The sequence below is a fragment of the Anabrus simplex genome, chromosome 1 (assembly GCF_040414725.1).
Source record: "Anabrus simplex isolate iqAnaSimp1 chromosome 1, ASM4041472v1, whole genome shotgun sequence".
Taxonomy (NCBI): Eukaryota; Metazoa; Arthropoda; class Insecta; order Orthoptera; family Tettigoniidae; genus Anabrus; species Anabrus simplex.
The window spans coordinates 776,418,198-776,438,394 of NC_090265.1; the positions used below are offsets into that span (position 1 = coordinate 776,418,198).

Genomic DNA, 20,197 nt, shown 5'->3' on the forward strand with positions numbered 1-20,197 from the left:
CCAAACACGCCAAACCACAGTCTTCTAGAATGAGTAGTTCCTGAGATATGTGTAAATCAGTGACACATTGCACAAAACGTGTCTTGAAGTCGAAGTGCACCAATATATTAAATACCTCCCCCCCCTCAAAAAAAACCCACGGCACTTAAATCCCTGGAAAGGGCTTTGGCCTGCCCAGCGACCGCTGATCAGCCCGAAGGCCTGCAGATTACGAGGGGCCGTGTGGTCAGCATGACGCATCCCCGTTATTCTGGGCTTTCGAGACCGGGGCCGCCGTCTCACCGTCAGATAGCTCCTCACTTCTAATCACGTAGGCTGAGTGGACCTCAAACCAGCCCTCAGGTCGAGAGAAATATCCCTGACCTGGCCGGGAATGGAACCCGGAGCCTCCGGGCGAGAGGTAGGCAGGTTCCCCCTACACCACGGGGTCGGCAATATATTAAATATATTATTTAAAATAATAAATATGTTGAAGATTGTGATATGTGCCAATTAGAGAATTATAGTTTTGTGTGTTGAGAGTTGATGTTGAAAATGACAAAACAGTTGACTCTAGATGATTGTATGTTCACGAAAACCACGATCTGTTAGTTTTGTAACAAGCACGCGTTTCAGTTAACACCCGCAAAACATATCATGGTGCCGAAAGCGGGGAATGCAGGAGAAGGTAATATATCTTGTGCAATATGAAATATGAAGGGTGTTGATGGGAAGACTTGTGAAACTGAACTTATCGGCCTACGTTTCACCTCTACAAATAAAAAGTACCTACACGGCACTAATACTATTTTGAATGTTGTTAGAATGCTAAACACTTTTTTTTACAAACGGTTGAGTGCTCCTTGATTTTTAATAATCTTAAGATACTATATTTGAGTGCAACGTACATTTTTTTTGCTAGGGGCTTTATATCGCACCGACACAGATAGGTCTTATGGCGACGATGGGATAGGAAAGACCTAGGAGTTGGAAGGAAGTGGCCGTAGCCTTAATTAATGTAGAGCCCCAGCATTTGCCTGGTGTGAAAATGGGAAACCACGGAAAACCATCTTCAGGGGTGAAGGTAGTGGGATTCGAACGTACTATCTCTCGGATGCGCAACGTACTTTAGCCGCTATGTTGTTGTCATATAACCTGCAAAGAAGACATAATCCCTAGGAGATCTTACAACGACAGAGTAACAACTAGCGCTATCTCTTGAGCATTAGTGTAAGTACATATAAGACAACATTATTACACTAACAAGAAATTATGTCTCAGCCCTCGCTTAACAAGCTAAAAAGGAGGCGCACTACTCAGCGTTCAAACATTGCACGTTTCAGCACCCAGATAAATTATTTCAGGGATGCTGCGGCGCTGGACGATATAGAACACTGCTTGGAACGCACTGAAGACAGTTTTCAGAGCTTAATTGTTCTAGATGTTGCTGTAGACGATCTGATTGAGAACGACGATTATGACGAGGATATACAACTCTGAAAATTAGATAGCCAGTGCTAAGCGTGCAATGCGGAAGGCTAATAGACTTATAACGACAAAGAATTTGCAGCACGCACATGCTTGCTCTGCTACTGCAACATCACCCATAACTACTTCCGAAGTTAAGCTTCCTACCATTAGAAGAGAGACTTTCTCAGAAGACATAGAAACATGGCCACGGTTCTGGTAGCAATTTCAGGCTCCGGTGGACAAGAACTCAGCGGTATCGGTGATAAACAATAATGTATTCCTTCGAGGATATCTCCACGGTAAACCGAAACATCTGGTGGGTGGAATAACAATATCGGCAGATACGAACAGGTGAAAAAGATTCTGGAGTCCTGTTATGGGGATAAAGGTAGAATTATTCAATCCTACCTGGATTTCTTGGAGCATCTGCAATCTGCACATTCCGACAGTCCGGAGATTCTCATTGTCGAGTATATTGAGTGCCACTGACTTATTCAAGAGCTGACAGCACTAGGTAAAGATGTAGACGTCAATGGAAAACTGTTAGCCCCTAAAATTCTTTGAGCATTCCCTGACGATCTTTGCCACCTATAGAACGCCAAGAGGTTGGAAATACCAGAAAGCAGTATCTCGCGTCTAAAGCAGTTTTTGAACGAAAAGGTGGAGTGTGCCTTGACTACGCAGAAGATACGAAGCGACTGGCTACTAACGACTACTTATACTCCGACGGCAGTAACTCTCCATGTTAACACCAGACCTAACAAGCCGAAGAAAAATAATATCAAAGAAGTCACAGAACCGTTTTGCGTTTTCTATGAGACCGGAGGTCACTGGGGCCAAGATTGTCAAATAATAACGAACCACCAGGAGAGAACTGGTAAACTGAAGAATGCGAACAAACGCTTCCTTTGTCTTAGACGAGGCCATCACTCTAAAGACTAAGCGAAAAAGAATAAAGTATCCTGCTCCAAGTGCAAGAAGTCACATCACGTGTTTAGTTGTGAGGGAGACCAGCGAGCAGCTGTAGCGGTGGGCAAGATCGATGTAAACACGCCCAATTTCACGTATCTTGAAACTGCTCGGGTTTGGATAACTGGCCCGACTGGACTCACCAAGTTTACACGATGTATTTTAGATATTGGAAGTCACTCCACTTTCAACTGAACAAGCCAGCTCGAAGCTTCCTGTTGTCGAAAAAAATTAAACTATCTGTTACGGCATTGGAGTGCGATCAACACACGGCTGCAACATGTAGGGTTGTCCAGTTTATCATCAGTGGCGTGTGGACGAAAACTAATATTATGATAACAGCTTTCGAGAGCGAAAACAAGTATCCCCGCAAACTGCCGTTCCACACGATGTATATTCCTTATAATGTGCCCGAGCGTTGCAATTAGCATACCCCATGGACAATAAAAGTGACCTCCCTATTGAAATTCTCATATGCAGTGATCACTACTGACCGGTGACCCGAGATGGCCGGCCAATACGCCTTTCTGAGTCCATAGTACTTATCCCGTCTAACATGGGTTGGGTTCTTAGTGGAAACTAGTCAGGAATCACAGTCAATCTTGTCCTATAAATCATGTTCAGGCAAATCAAGAATTTGAGCACAAAGACGACAATTCTGCGATTTAGAAACCATGGGAATAAGAGAGCAGCATGATCGAAGACTTTATAGGACGGACGCTACCATTCTTCAACAGTTCCACTATTTTTTTCGTATAGAAAAATAGCAGAGAGTAGTTCTTCTACCCAGAAAAGAGGAAGTTACCTTGCCATCAAACCGCGTCAACGCCAAGAACCGCTTTAGATCACTTGAAAGGAAACTTCATGACAATACTGAGTTTCGAGGAATGTACTATTCGCAAATGACTGATTATATTGAGAAGAGACATGTTGAAATGACTGCTGCAGAAGATAATATAAGCGATGTTTCCTTTCTGCTACACCATGTTGTCAAGAAGGAGTGGAATGGAGCAATCAAATGAAGGATGGTTTTCAACGCTCCGTCACACGAGAGAGTCTCGCCATCCCTTAATGACGCTCTGGAAGCAGGACCAAGCTTCCTTCCTGAAATTATGTCAACGCTAATCCGCTTTCGTATATATCGAAAAGAAATAGTCGGTGATGGAACCCAAGCCTTTCTGCAACTGTTCCTAGAAGAGAAAGACAGAGACTTAACAAGATTTTTCTGGTATCACATCCAGAAGAGGGAAAATGGTGACTGGCAAACAGCAGATGAAATAGTTACGAACAGATTCACACGGCTACCGCTTGGTCTCACGTGAAGTTCATTCCTTCTATCTGCGACTCTACGTGAACTGGCGGTTAGGTGCGCTTAACACATACCCCACAGCAGCAGAACTCTTAGATCAGAGCACATTTATGGACGACTTCGTTGCTGGTGCTGACGAAGGCTATGGGATCATAAGCTTATATTACGAATTAAGCTCTATGCTCAGACAGTTACGACTACCGATGGACAAATGGGCAACGAACTCAGAAACACTTAAGATTGTATGGCAGTCTGAGAGACGAGATATCAAACAAGAGACTGGAGTATTAGTTATCGGGTGGAATACAGAATAGGACTGTTTTTCGATCACCGGAAAATTACTCAAATACTAGATCGTGTTCCTGTACAAGGAACAGCAAGATTTTACGTTACTCTCGGTTTATTCTCACCAATCTCAATTGTTGGAAAATAATCTTCCAGGATACTTGGTGTCGAAGCATGCAGTAGAATGCGATTTTTCCCCAGGATATAGCCTTAAAATGACAACTTTGGATATCGAGCATCAAACAGCTATCACGTATAAACGTCCCGAGATGGACTCGAATGTGTCCACAGATTTCAGACGCTACGCATATTCACATGTTTTGTGACGCTTCTGAGAGAGCATGGAGCCGTATTGTATACTAGAACAATGAAAATGAAAATCCACAGCCTGTTTCCAGTCACTCTACCGGGTCAGGAATGGAATGAATGAAGCCCCATCTAGCGGCGAGAATAGGAATTGTGCCGGCTGCCGAAGCCTGTCGCACTCCTCTGGGGCAATGATTAATGACTGACAGATGAAATGAAATGATATTGGAGAGTTTTTCTGGAATGAAATATGACAGGGAAAACCGGAGTACTCGCAGGAAAACCTGTCCCGCCTACGCTTGGTCCAGCACAAAACTCACATGGAGTGACCGGGGTTTGAACCACGGAACCAAGCTGTGAGAGGTCGGCGCGCTTCTGCCTGAGCCATGGAGGCTACACTAGAACGATAACAGGTGGTAATATCTCAGTACATTTGGCCTAGAGTAAAAGCAGATTGTCTCCATCCAAAAGGATTACACTCCCACGACTAGAACTTTTGGCCACTTTGATAAGTTCAAGCCTCATGAAATATTTCTGCCACTTTACATGATTTGACAGCACGCAAGGTACACTATGGGCCGACTCTATGGTGGCCTTCAGCTGGATACAGAGTGATCCAAATCGCTGGAAAACCAAGTGACAGAAATTCAAGTCTATTTGTCGCCGATTCAATGCCGATATTGTCTCAGTGAAGACACCCTGCGGACCTCCTGACGCTTGTAATGTTAGCGACAGATCTAAATTCATTTTCATCAAGCTGGAATTGATCACAGTGGCTTGCTGAGACTCCCACTTCTTGGCCACGAGAAATCTCACCTCAGGAAGTATCACTTCCAGAATTCAAGAAAGCAACCCCTCAAGTCCTTGTAATCAGTGCCTAAGAATCTCTGATGTATGTTCTACGATACAGTTCGTATTGGAAGCTGTTGTCTTTTACGCTTCGTGGAGTTGACGCGGAGAAGTGTGTAGTATCCAATGCATTTGACAACCACAGAAGTAGAAGCTGCAAGGGTCTACTGGATACGCCGAGTTCAGGAGGAATGTTTCTGTACTGAGTTTGTTGCCCCGACTTCCACCTCGTCTTGTCGATAGTATGCAACCACTATTATAGTTGGCTCACCCCACTGCCCTATGCGACAATAAACACTGCTGCTATTACTACAACTAAAATGTTTTCATTCATTCCATGAAAGGGGTGGTGGGCCTCCTAGACGGTGTCGCCGTCTCTCATGCCAGGATATTTGCATCCGAGAAGGAAATGTGTGGAAAAGGTGAGGTGGTTGGCGGCCGTTCCATAACGCAGTATTCATATGAGAAAAGACATTTGGTGACTTCTCCGTCGCGTCTCCAGAGTAACGTTAAGAGCTATGCAATTTAATAGTCTTGCTCACAACGTGTACTCTACCTAACCTACAATTCTGTATACAATGCAGAATTCCGTAGCGAAGTACGGGTACATCAGCTAGTTTGGAATATGCCTAAATTGTATTTCAGATCAGGTCATGATACTACTACTACTACTAAGTGAGCCCCTGCCTTAAGAGTGCACACTGCTCATTCAAAAGAGCGCGTTAGAGTAGGGATCGAATAGCTGTATTATAATGAATCAGTGAGTTACGTACCAGCAGTACGGTATCAGAAAATGTATGAACCAGAGGAATGACATGCTAAAGAAGAAAGTTTTCTAACCCCCCAGCTATTTCCCGCCAATATTCAGTAAGGCTGTTATACTCGGTACGCAGCAGTAATCCCATCTACCGGAGTTGAGTGGCAGCATAAGAGACAAAGAACATCAGCACAAACAATGGTCAATGTAATGTTATTGTTGATCAATGTTTTGCGCTTTCAATATCGTAGGCCTTCACATTTAGTTTTCTTCCGACTCTGAAATACCACTCTTATCATAGCCGGTACGGTAAAACATAAATGGTCGGAAATTGTATTCTCCTATAAGTTTTGTTATGGAGTACTTTTCGATAGAACCAATAACATAGGTATTTAGCCTAAAAATTAAATTTTAGGCGCCTTCCCCTAAACTACAGTTTCATACAGGCCGAATAGAATTGTTTATAACTTACACTGTAGTTTCTTATTCCCAGACTATATATAGGCCTACCTACTTTCATTAAATTCTGTTAACCCATTTTTTCGTGGCCCGGCGTTGATATGGACTTGGCAACAAAAATACTAATTCATGAATATCTGTGTTATCAAAGCCGATACGGTAACAATGTATGACATAAATGATCGGAATTTTAATTCTATATAACTTTAGTTAGGTAGTATTTATCGATAGCGCCACTAATAATATGAGAATTCAATTTTAAACCTTCCCCTAAACTACCATTTCACTCTGCGCGAGTAAAATGATTTATAGCCTAGATTGTAGTGGCTACTCCTCCGACTTCACATATCGATTTTCATTAAATTCTTTTGAGCCGTCTTCTCGTGATGCGTGTACAGACAGACAGACAGACAGACAGACAGACAGACAGACAGACAGACAGACAGACAGACAGACAGACAGACAGACAGACAGACAGACAGACAGACAGACAGACAGACAGACAGACATTACGGAAAAGTATAAAGTGCATTTCCTTGTTACTATGGACATGACAGATAGAGAAATAGCATTCTTTTCAAATTCTGAGCAATGTACAGACAAAACTCTTATTTTATATATATAGATATGATTTTTTATGTAATGATACGTTTCCTCCATTATATCACTACGTTTCATAATTTGTTCAACACTATTAGTGTTATTATTGTTAATTTTGTCTTTTCGCTCTTTGTCAATTTACCCTCCAGGGTCTGTTTTCCTCTCGGACTCAGCGAGTGATTCCATCTCCACCGCCTCAAGGGCAGTGTCCTGGAGCTTCAGACTCTGGGTTGGGGGATACAACTGGGGAGTATGACCAGTACCTCGCCCAGAAAGCCTCACCTACTATCCTGAACAGGGGATGGGAATAATGGAAGGGATAGATAAGGAAGAGGGAAGGAAGCGGCCATGGCCTTAAGTTTGGTACCACCCGGCATTTGCCTGGAGGATAAGTTGGAAACCACGGAAAAACACTTCCAGGGTGGCTGAAATGGGAATCGAACCCACCTGTACTCAGTTGATGTCCCGAGGTTGAGTAGACCCCGTTCCAACCCTCTTACCACTTTTCAAATTCCGTGGCATAGCCGAGAATCGAACCCGGGCCTCCGGGGGGTGGCAGCTAATCACACTAACCACTACACCACAGAGGCGGTCGTTGATGTAGTCATCAGTAGTTATTATTAACACAGTTCTAGGTTGAGACCGGTTAAGTGTAAGAAAAGGAGTACATACCTAACTGCCAGAATAAAGAGCATATACATCAGAATATATCTTTATTATAATTATTATTATTATCATTACTATTGCTGTTGTTGTTGTTATCGGATCATCGTGGATCACAGAGGTGTAAGAAGGAACTGGGGTGAATGGGCGGACAAGGAATTGACCAAAGCGTAAGTCAATGCACTAAATTTTGAAATGTTATTTCTTTCCGTTCTGTTTTTCTTTTTTTTTAATTTGATAGATAGAAAATTTTGAACAAATAAAAATCAACAAAATGAGCTCGTCAGCTCCCACAACAACAGTCCGAAAGTCAGGCACCAAAACTTGAGAGAATGTTCAACACGATTTCACACAAAGAATGAGCATTATAGCTCTTAACAGGTACACTATCTTATAAGATCATGTTTGCTCCACTCACTTATACAGCTTAGGAGTGTGAGCTACAAAAGTAAATTCAGTCCAGTCTCTCAGGGGCATAAATTCTTAAATCGCAAGGTTAACCTGGCACTTCTCATACAATCACTCATCCCCTGTTTGGGCTCATCGTCTGCTCAACAGTTTTATAATTCAGATGTTCGAAAAGGATCTTCCCACCACAATCTATTGTTTGATAAAGGAGGGGCATGATTGCCCATACTACTGGCCTTAATATGAAAAAGAAAAGGTTGATTATGATCAGCCAAGAACAAAATGCAATGAGGTGAAAAACCAGCACTCCTTCCAGAAAACTCTTAAAACCCTAAACGGGCTTAAGACCCGAAGTTACAGAGGCTAGGCCTATTCTACACAGGGGTGACTAAACGAGAAATATTAAATGCCACGAGTGTTAAGAAATTAGAGTTTCAGGAAATTTTTGTCACCGTATACCAAGTTGAATGGAAATCAACAGAGGGTAATCACTCTTTGTTCCTTAGTTTATATGTTTCCCAGCAGGGATTTGAACCGTGTCCTCAGACTTTCCGAAAATGTACATTTAAACCATGAAATTAGAACTTCACGAGAATAAAATAAGTTTGAAACCTTTCCTCAAGCTATCTGCCTGGAGCTATCATATATTATGAATTTCCGCTATTACCTTGCTTGCTGGGCCTTCCGAACGCCACCCGCGGCCCCTGCCCCCCTTAGTACACGCCGCACAAAATAAACTGGAGCGATAAAAAAGGCGATGTAGCCTTAAAGTGCCCAGCTTTTATAGTATTTCGAGGAGAAATTTCCAGAACTCTTTACAGATTGGCTTGATGCCTGTACACCTCTGAATTTTAATTGGGTAGAGAAAATATTCACAAAAATTCTTATTGGTTGATAGCTATTGAAGAAGGAAGCAGCGGGATCGTTGACAACCTTAATACCTGAACAAAATAACCCTGAAAAACTAAGTTTAGCCAACTGAGAAAATACAAATTTCTTAATAAATTAACTAGACCTCGACCCATTGGGGGAGCAATTAAACCGATGATAGAGGAAACTAGTGGTTGAAAATCCAAGTATCTTGCATAATATCAGTTCAAGGCTGATTACCTCGATGGCCTTATGGAAGGCACGCAGTTTAACTGGCTGGAGAAGGTGTACTCCCGGTACAATTATTATTATTATTATTATTATTATTATTATTATTATTATTATTATTATTATTATTATTATTATTATTATTATTATTATTATTTGAAGGCACAGAGGCAATCAGGTAACTCAAATTTATGTCGCATTTCAGTTTCCGGTGATATACTGGGCTTAATTCAGTTTACTACATTTCGAAATTTAATTTATTCAAAACACGTTATGTTTTAAACTTTTTATTTGTTGATGTGGTAATGTTTTAAAATTACAATTACGTTCTTTCCTGAATTTTTGAAGGAAGTTGACTTACCAATTTTATTCACCTGACCGTTCATTGTTTATCTTACGTAGGGTATTCAAAATTATATGAGTAATCACATTGCCAGCCATCTTTTTAAAAGTGATTTCCCACATTCGAACTTCAATTGAAAATCATCCACGATGAAGGGGAAAGGATAGAATGGCCTGGCAATGTGGTTTATCATATTAGATGTGGCAGTGAATCCAGAATTTTCAAAAGCATTTTGGGAAGCATCCTTCTCCACGGCTGTAATGTTCCGGTGTATCTATAGTGATATTTGACATCATATTCTTACGAGGTACTTTGTGTTTTCTTCGTTCCATAGGGAGGACTCAAAGCCGTCGTGTGGACCGACTTTCTCCAAGCTTTCGTCATGGTCGGGGCACTCGTAGCTGTGATGATCCTCGGGATCGTGGAAGCTGGAGGGCTCGGGAATATCTGGGAGAAGAATTTGGAGTCTGGTCGTCTAGATGTCTCGTGAGTGTTACCCTCAAGAATTAAGTTACAAATCCAGAATTTGTAGAAGCTAACATACTAACATAGTGCCTAAAGGATAGCTCGAAAATTGACCTCAAGCGCTGCAGAAGTCTATATCATTCACTAAGAAATTCGCTATTTTTCATCGCCTACTGGAGTTAATCCGTGAAAACCAGTAAACAGATATGAAGTTTTCGCGAGTAAATGGTACTTTGGAACAAATTATAACATTTTAGTTGATTTCTTTTCATTCGGTATGTTCCATGATGAACTTAAACTATTTTAACATTACCAAGCTCTACTGTATTCCCTGTATCCCAATTTTTCTAATTCTCAACTTATACAAGATAATATTTGTCATTATTGGTGACTAAAAGCACAAGTAAGTACAGAAAACTTTCATATAAAACATACGTGGTTCATAATAGTATTCTTCTTCTTTCCTGGCCGTATACACGGTCTCTCATATAAACCCAGACCGAACGCACGGTATTTGTACTCTGCGGTACGGCAGCTGCCTCAGCCGAACTTATGTCGCGCCCTGCCGCCCTACTTGAAGCGCGTATACAATCTTATATGAAATATTACCTTATAAATGATGCTGTAAGAGTCGTCCTTCCTGGGTTATACAGGTATTGTATATGGTAACCATATTCTGGCTGATGCGAGTGAGTTCTGCCACTGTAATGTTTCTAATTTCATTCGTAATATTTTGCTGTCAGTCCCGCCAATGTATGAGGATTTCTTCGATACACTTTCTGTTTTAGTTTACCCCACAAGTAAGAATCATACACTGGTAGATCTAGAGAACGAGGGGAATTAGACCACCACTGATCACTCTGTTTGCAAACATTTCCGAATTTGTAAGAAGGGAATCTTCTGCTGTATGAGCGGGCGCTCAATCTAGTTGAAACCACCCACGAGATTTTTTTTTCCGTTAACTGATGGAAGAACGGTGTCAAAATCCCATCTTGGTACCTCTCTGCATTTACTGTCGTCTCGAAAAAAATTGGCCCAATTATTCGTCTTAAACTAACAGCACACCAAACACCAATATTCCTACCATAATGCGGGACTTCATAAATACCATTAGGATTTTGTGCGAAACAAAGGCGAAAGTTATGACTGTTCACACGAACATTGAGATGAAATCAGAACTTTTACTTACGGAAATATGGTGTTGCGATGATAACTGTCTCACCACTTAATATCTGAGATTCAGACTGGCGACTGATGTTTGCTAGGTGGAACACGTGAAGGCTGCTTGCACGGTCAAGAACTATGCGCGCGCGCGCCTCCCATACTGCAGCTGCCGTAGCGAAGAGTTCAATCACTGTGCGTTCGTTCTGGGTTTATATGAGAGAGACTGTATGTACTCATGAAACGGGTAGTACCGCGCTGACTGTGGGTCAGCTCGTCCGACTCGGAGAGAGTATGTCCAACGACCTTGCATCAGATCTAATGGAACTTCACTTTTCCTTAAGGCAGCCTCAGCAGTTCGTTTCCATGTTGCTTTTGGACGCCCTCTTCCACTCTTCGGCTCTTCGATGCCAAGAGCTTCTTTCTGTACTGAAGGGTCCATACCAGCGGAGCTGTTTCTCCTCCATCTTGTCGACGATAGGCACACCTTAAAAAAAATGCAGTCGCTGGTCATGTTTTATCTGTCTTGCCCAACATTCGGAAACGTACATGAGAGCAAGCCGGATGATGGTTTTGTACACGTTGCCCTTGAGTTTGACTGGCATCCACTCATCACACAGAACACCACTAAGAGAACTCCATTTTGTCCAACCAACTCCAGTATCTACAGTCTAACTTATACTGAACTTATAAAACCTTCTTGTGTGAATTTTTTTGGGCAAGTTGCTTTACGTCGCACCGACGCAGAGAGGTCTTATGGCGACGATGGGACAGGGAAGGGCTAGGAATAGGAAGGAAGCGGCCGTGGCATTAATTAAGGTACAGTCTGGTGTGAAAATGGGAAACCACGGAAAACCATCTTCAGGGCTGCCGACAGTGGGGTTCGAACCCACTATCTCCCGAATACTGGATACTGGACGCACTTAAGCGACTGCAGCTATCGAGCTCGGTTAAATTATTTTTAATGCGGAAAGGGAGCGAAAACATAGTAGTGCTGACATCATTCTGTGGAGATGGATTTATTCATACCGAGGTTCCAGATCCAAAAGTGGGAAAGATGTAATTGCTGTTTTAAAAAGCTCATATATTGCTCTGTTTAATTCTGCTTATCCTTTGCACATATCTCAGTTAGTTTTCATGTTGTGGGCTTTTGAATTGGATGCTGTAAAGTGGATATGGCATTTTTATATCATGTGCGTACGGATTCATGTTTTCCTCTAGTCTGTACTTCTCAAGATTTATATTTTTTAGTACAAAGTGTGGAAGGATCAATTTCCTCAACGTGAGATATGCAGTATTAGTACTTTCATATTTGCGCATTAACCTAGACTTTAAAATATTTGTAAGCTAAACGGACAAAAACTTTATTCACCCCTGGAGAAATCATAACAAGCATAATTTAATACTGTGTAACTGCGCCTCTGGACTTCACAACCGCCTGGATTCGATTAGGAATTGAGTCCACAAGGTTGTGCAGGTACGTCGCATCTAGCCTAGGTTTGTGATTTGATCGCGCAATTCCACCAAATTGCGGGGATGGTGATGTCAGCGTTTTACACATTGTTCCAAGATGTCCCACAGATTTTCAATGGGGTTCAAGTCAGGTGATTTTCCACGCCAATCCAGATGTAATAGTTTGGGGGAGTGTTCATAAAACCAGTCACATTTAAGTCCAACCCGATGAACTTTGCTGCTGTCATTTTGAAAAATCGGGGTATCAATAGTATACTCATCATGCAGATGTTGACTGAAAGACAGCACCTGATATCCAGAGTGTTTAAGTAAACATGCTGGTTCATGTTAGTGGTCACCTCAGTGAGCGGGACCAATCCATGACACGAAAACACCCCTAAAAAATCATAGACCCAGCTCCAGTTTGAACCTGACCTAGCACACATCCAGGATGAAATGCTTCATTTGGCCCTCGGTCCACGCGACGACGTGCGTCACTGGAAAATAGGCAAAAAAGAAAGTCGACATACCACATTAATGTTCTAGCAGTCAGGTACTGTCCATGTGTTGTTGTTTGAGTCATCCGTCCATAGACTGGTTTGATGCAAGCCTCCATGCCACCATATCCTGTGCTAACCTTTTCATTTTTACATTCGATGATTTATAGGACATTGAAGACGTGCAGCTTTATGTGTCTCTGTGAGCAATAGCCTCTTGCGAGGTGACCGACTCTAAATGTTCGTTGCATGCAGTTCCCGTCGCAATGTTCTTTCACTAACATGTTGGAACGGACCTTCATTCACTGACTGCAGCAATTTCTGTCGGGTTTGGAAGCGATTTTGATTCAAAAGCCGTGAAACGCATCTCCGGTCTCTCTCAATCAGGGTCTTCTTCCGACCACAATAATTCTGACGTCGTGTTTCGTGGCCACGTTGAACAGTCCGCTGCGAAACACCAACAAATTCAGCAACTTCACGCACCGTATGGCCATGGGGACGGCCAAACACGATTATCCCTTTTTGCCACTCTGTCACATATTTGTATCTACCCATGCTGACGTACAATGTCCATTTGAAACATCGATGTCTCACTGATCGCTACTGCCTTATGCTCACGTAGAGCAGTGTGCGTGTGGTTGAGCACGGGACTCGTTCGCTGCGCCATCTGCACAGGCTTAACGATCCATCTATGCGTGCGCACTAGGGTGACTACTTTTTTGTCCGGTGAGCTTATTATGAATTGAAAATAAAATACTGTAAATATTGAAATGAAATGCTATTGTTTCAAAATTAATATTAATTGCGAAATAAATAATTTTGTTAATTCTAATTACTGTTTGCACTTTGAGGATACAGCGAGAAAAATTGAGAGCCGTCCTACGAATTAAGAAATTATTAGGATATAATTAAAAAATCAAGCTACCAATTGTCCCACACCTGTTAAACATATCTAGAATTTTAATTGTTTGCTTCTAGAGAGATTCATTATCTGTTAAATTATTGGTATAATGGTTAACATCCCAAGTACAAAATTGATACTTTCCTTTAACTCAGGAATGATGAATGCCGTCTTTCCAACAGGTTCCACCCAACCCCATTCGTCCGCAATTCTTTCTGGACGGTGACTATAGGGGGCACCTTCAGCTGGCTCACTGGCACAGCAGTGAACCAAGGAACGATGCAGAAGTTTCTCTCTCTGCCGAACATCGGGAACGCTCGACGGTAAGTCCGGCTGTCATTCCTCCACACGCGTGGGTTTGTGGAATCCTTGTATTAGTGTTACTTGAATAGGTGAGATTAAAAAGAAGAAAATATTCCACTCGCAGTAGTTTTCGGTAAAATATTTTCCCTTTCACTACAATAATATTACTCAGATTGAAGAAAGTACAATTACATACTTGTTTGTCACCATACAGTAATATGGTAGTATTACCAAGTAGTATTACTATTATTGTACCTGGTTCAATTTTATGCCAGTGTAACCTTTTCCTTCTTTATCTCAATGGGTTCTGAAAAGCGAAGAGTCTACAAATATTTAACCTAATTTATAATTTACTTACTTGATCAATATTATCATTACTTTTTAGACCCATAAATATTTTGTAAATTATTCATAACGCAAAACAATATATTTTCAGTGGGCTATATTGCTTAATTGATATAAAGAATGCCTAGTGAGTTTTTTGCAACACTTGTCACTGTCATCATCGCCCGGAGAACTAGTTGATGGACAAGTTAAAGTATTCTAATAAAACTCTTTGTGTTCTTCAAGTATATAGTGCATATTTCTGCGACATCATCAGTTTTTTTCCTTAATGGGAAATTTTCCGCCATGTGTATTTTGCGTAGTATGGTTCAGATTTCCTCCTCTAAACAGTCTAAACGTTTGTCAGCAAGCCGTCATTGAATTCCTTAGCTCTAACATACCCTGGTTTCTCTATTTCGAAAGTAAGATGTTTGTACTTAATTACTTTGAATGATTGTTTCAAACCTTTAGTAAACTCTTAGACATCTTCTTAGAAATGAGCCTTTATAGTCCTTAATTTCTTCATGTAGTGCTGTGTGAACACAAAATAAAGGAGTTGTGGTAAGATTATCTCATTCTCCTATCGTTACAAAAGCAAATTGCTTACAAGCTGACTTTCCAGGAATGTTTTCCTTTTGAAACTCACTTTGAACTCCAACATCCAATAGAACTATAGAATTTCTTTGATGCTTATTCTTCTTTCCACTTTTTGATGCGACTGCGTATGAGCTACATAATGGCTATCTCAGTTTAATTGTCCGAAAAGTGGAATCTTTTCTTTTTTTAATCTTACCCATTCATTTAATTTCTATAATTCTTACAATGAAAATACGGAAAGTCTACGGAAAAATGCATAGTTCAATATATATAACATATTTTCCAGACCAATGATTAAATTTACATATTATTATCTAAATTTACATTGTTTAAAAAATAATGTAGGACATAAATAAGCAATGTGCAAGATGTATAATTAACTACCACATACTAAAGGCTTCAGTACGAAAATCAGAAGTCTGTAACATTACGTAATATTTTCGTAATTTTTTAAATTGGGGTGGTTTTAAAACACACATACCATCAATCACCAAACAGTCAGACCTAGGCCTCGAAACATTACTTTTCTAATTTATCCTGGTTTAAAGTTTTGAATGTCATATTCCTAATGGGTTTTAAGGTGGTAAGCTAGGATTACAATGGAAGTCTTCAAATTTAATTTATCGCAGACCAAATACCATAGTTGTGTGAGCATAGCAACGTCTAAAGTTAATTGAAACTCATCCAATTTCTTTCCTCTGAATTTTTTCACAGAACAGCCTGAGATACTTTTTTAATAATTTTTCCGTAAGAAAAGCAAAGAATGGCTAAGGAATGCCGGTGTAGGATCTGTGGGTGAAATCACACATTACGGAGTATGGAGGAGGAGTTGGAGAATTTGAGGGAGATAATTCGGATCCTCTCGGACGACAGGAAAGAAGGTAGTTCTTCCTCAAACAACGTACAGAATACGGCAGGTGTACAAGGCGGATGAGAAGGAGAGGGGGAAGTTATAGAAGACAGATGGGCTCATTTTTGAAGAGGAAGGGAGTAAGAGCAAAGTGCTCTATTCAGGAAGAGAATTCTGGCCAGGTGACGGTGAGAAATCGGTAAGAGCCACTGCAGGTAAAAGAGTAGAGGGAAGATGAGAAACAGGGAAGTGTTGCAGAGGAGGAGAAGTAGAAGGAAAGTGAAACGTAGGAAAGGAAAATGTAGAATAGAGAATAGGAAAAGAGAGGGGGGAACAGTTTCACAGGAGAGAGAAAAGGGAGTAGGAAGTAGGTTCTGCAGCCACCAGGAGAGAAAGGATATACCAGGAGGGAAGGGGATGGGATCTTATGAGGTTGGTGGGATTGAGGCTCTGGTCATGGGTGACTCAATTGTTAGACATATGGGGAAAGTGTATGGAGTGAAGGGAACCAGGGTAGAATGTTATCCAGGAATAGGTTTAGGCAGATGTTGACGAAAATAGAAGAGAATGAGGAGGGCAAGGAGAAGGCGGTAGTTTTTCATATTGTTTCCATCAATGTAAGGTAAGCAGTTAAAGGTACTAACATATTTGGGGCTGTGTGGCATCTGGTATATGCAGCACGGGTGAGGATTATGGAAGTGGAGATCCTTATCAGTGGAATACTGCGTAGGAGAGATACTGACTGGAGGGAAATTGCGGATTTAAATGAGACTATGAAGTGGGTGTGTGGGAAACTCGGGGTGAGATTTGTACACCCTAATGGGTGGATAGGAGATACGGATCTGTGGTCAGATGGCCTTCACTTGAACGCGAGCGGAACGTATAAGGTAAGATGTTCACTTAGAAGGGTTACAGGGGAACGGGAAACAGGGTGGAGTGAGAGCGGTGATAAGATTACAGGGATCTGGAACTCAAATAGTGATGATGTAAAAACATCAGTGTTGAGCAGTACAAATATTATAAGGAAAGAAATAGAATTAAGATATTGTAACAAATATTTATGGCTAAGAAGTGATATTATGGATGAGGAAAATGTCTCGCTGAACTGGGGTGTTTATCGCAGAGACAGTATATCGTCCCCGTTCCGCCAAAACGGCGAGTGTTACAATGCTCTTCTTATCCATTATTTCCCTTAAGACTGGTCACGCCTTCCAGCCACATATTGATATTCGGTCCATCAGAACAATTTCCGTTGGGTTCATTTTCCTATGTGCGTGTGTAAAAGAAAATGAACCTTACTGTTCCATACTGAATGTATGTTTGCATGACATTTACCCACGCCTAGAGTGTGATGTATTTAAGGTTCATTTTCCTTTACACACGCGCATAGGAAAAAGAACTCAACGAAAATTGTTCTGATGGACCGCATATCAATATATAGCTGGAAGGCGTGACCAGTCTTAAGGGAAATAATGGACAGGAGGGGCATTGTTACATTCGCCTTTGTGACAGAACAGGGACGAAATGAATGGTGAGAGAGAAGCATTCATTCTGGTGCTAGAACAATTTGTCAGTTACGAAAAAGTTTAGGATGAGAAACATGCAATTGTAACTGTAAGGCTCGTCTCTATAGATAATAGGCAACTTGGTATTTTTTGAGAGTACAGATCTGCAAAAAGCGGCCCTGAAGCTGATGCGGAATTATTTGATAACGTAGTGAAATAATTGGGGAAACGACATGGAAATAATGTGATTGTAGTGGGTGACCTCAATTTACCAAATGCCAGTTGGGAAGGTAATTCAAACGACAGGAAACATGATAACCAAATGACATATAAATTAATTTGGGAAGGTCAGCTGAATCAGAAAGTAATGGAAGAAACTAGAGGGAAGAATATTCTGGACGAGGTGCTGGTAAAACCAGATGAGGTCTATAGTGAAACTGAAGTAATAGATGGTATTGGAGATCACGAAGCTTTTATAATTGTAGTTAAAAGTAAATGCGATAGAAAGGAAGGTTGTAAATGCAGTACCATATGGTTGATAAGACAGAAATCGAGTTTTCATATTAACTATCATCGGTGGAAAACGGCAAATAGAAATGTAACCCGTCTGTGGGATTGGATTAAACTAACTGTTGAGGAATGTGGAAGAAAGGTATATACCATTGAAAGTGGTAAGGATGATAAAAACCCGCTATACGATGACACAGAAGTAAAGAGACTAAGCAGGAGGTGCAGGTTGGGAAAAATCGTGTTAGAAACAGTAGAGGGAGCAAGGAGAAATTGAATGAACTTAGTCAGCTAAGGATAACATGATGGCAAGCATAATTGGCAGTCGTACACATTTTAGTAAATTCGGTAAGATTCTTTAAGGATGATAAAGGTTCCAGGAAGGATATTACAGAAATAAGGGACATATAAGTATATGTGAGGATTTACAGAAGGCGGGAATAGGCTATTTAGTCAGTGGTGTGTAATGATCGTTGAAATTTACCTACGATAACAAAGACGCCCACAGTAAGGTACAATAATTTGAAAATTAAGAAAGCAGGTGGATATCTTATGATTTCTGGGGATATAATAAAGGCAATGAATTGGAATATAGTACCATATCAGAAGTACATATTTGATTACATTTTTCATGAATAATCTGTAGCAAATAAATGGACAGTTGCTATAGTGGTTCCTGTGTACAAAGGAAATAGTGATAGGTATATAGCAGATAATTACAGGCGAGTTAAGAGACGAATAAATTTTAGGCAAATATTTGTTTGTAGGAAGAGGAGTTGGAAATTTTACCAAGATTTCCAAATTTTCTGCTTTAAAAATATCTAGCTAAATAACATATAGGGAGTTTGCCATGTGGGCGAGTGCCATAAATGCAGATCGGTGGTGATTGATTGATTGATTGATTGATTGATTGATTGATTGATTGATTGATTGATTGATTGATTGATTGATTGATTGATTGATTGATTGATTGATTGATTGATTGATTGATTGATTGATTTTAAGATGTGTGAAGTTGTATCGGGTGTGCAGCACAATTATAACAGGCTGTCTTCGTAGATACTTGTACGTCATTCACGCCTATAATGATTGCGATGCAGACGATTCACCCGATTGAGGATTCCGGATTTTTAGGTGATGATGAAATTATAGGAAGTTTTGTCGAAAATTCTTAGTGTGTTGGCAGTAATAACGGTAAAATGACTGAAGCTAGACTGGAAACGAGACCTATTTCGAGAGTGCTGTAAGAGGTACGCCAGACTGTATGTAATGCTGACCAGCATCTTGCCGTAAAGTACCTGAGAGCATCAACATCAAAAACTGCCCGTGTTGTATATATTTATATTGTAATACGACGCACTAACTCATGGCTGCTAGGTATTGTGCATGTTGTTATCGTTGGTATCACAATTATTACCCTCACTAGTCTAGTTACTACACAATTATGTTTTAGTGCGTAAGTTATCAGATTTTCTGCTTTTTAACTACAGATTGAATGGTAGAATCTGCTGCCCGCTATCATCCAAAGTTTACATTCTCATCTTTCAGGACGTACTTCAAATGATTTTCACAGAGAATAGTTATACTGTTGATAAGATAATGCGAATTCAAACTAATCTGAATTAAGAAGTGTCTATTATTTGTGGGTAACAAGTTTAACTCTACTTTCTTGATTTCAGTGCTTTGATTCTCTTCTGTATTGGCGTGATGATATTGAAGTTCAGCAGCTGCTTCATGGGTTTCATCATGTACGCAGCATATTCCGAATGTGATCCAGTGAAAACTCAGGTATTGCACATCACTACCGCTATGTTCCTTTCCCGGTTTTGAATGCCTTAAACAAGTAGCCAGCCTTTTAAATACATTACAGTGAGGTACCTAACGTACTGCTATTCACTTTCACAGCCATGTGTTCATAAACAGCTATTTATTCATTACTATAAAGATTCCAACGAGCGTGAGGCTCTAGACACTTCAGGTAACACAGAGCATTTGATTCAATGATTAGGAAACCTTTACAATGTTTATAATTCAGATAAATTGTAACGAAGGTTATGACTGTAGATATTAATTCTCATACGTACAGAAGATGGTAAAGACAAATACAGTATAGATAATATAGGACACTTCAGGATTTAAC

The 20,197-nt window shown here is 40.6% G+C and overlaps 1 protein-coding gene across 1 annotated transcript in view; it reads left to right on the forward strand.

Moving 5' to 3' along the window:
- The window catches only part of LOC136857509 (sodium-coupled monocarboxylate transporter 2), a 144,197-nt gene that overhangs the window by 99,588 nt on the left and 24,412 nt on the right, over positions 1–20,197 (forward strand). Inside the window, exons 6-8 of the mRNA XM_067136218.2 lie at positions 9,830–9,981; positions 14,154–14,294; positions 19,737–19,845. Of these exons, the coding sequence (XP_066992319.2) occupies positions 9,830–9,981; positions 14,154–14,294; positions 19,737–19,845 (402 nt within the window). The remainder of the gene's footprint in view (positions 1–9,829; positions 9,982–14,153; positions 14,295–19,736; positions 19,846–20,197) is intronic.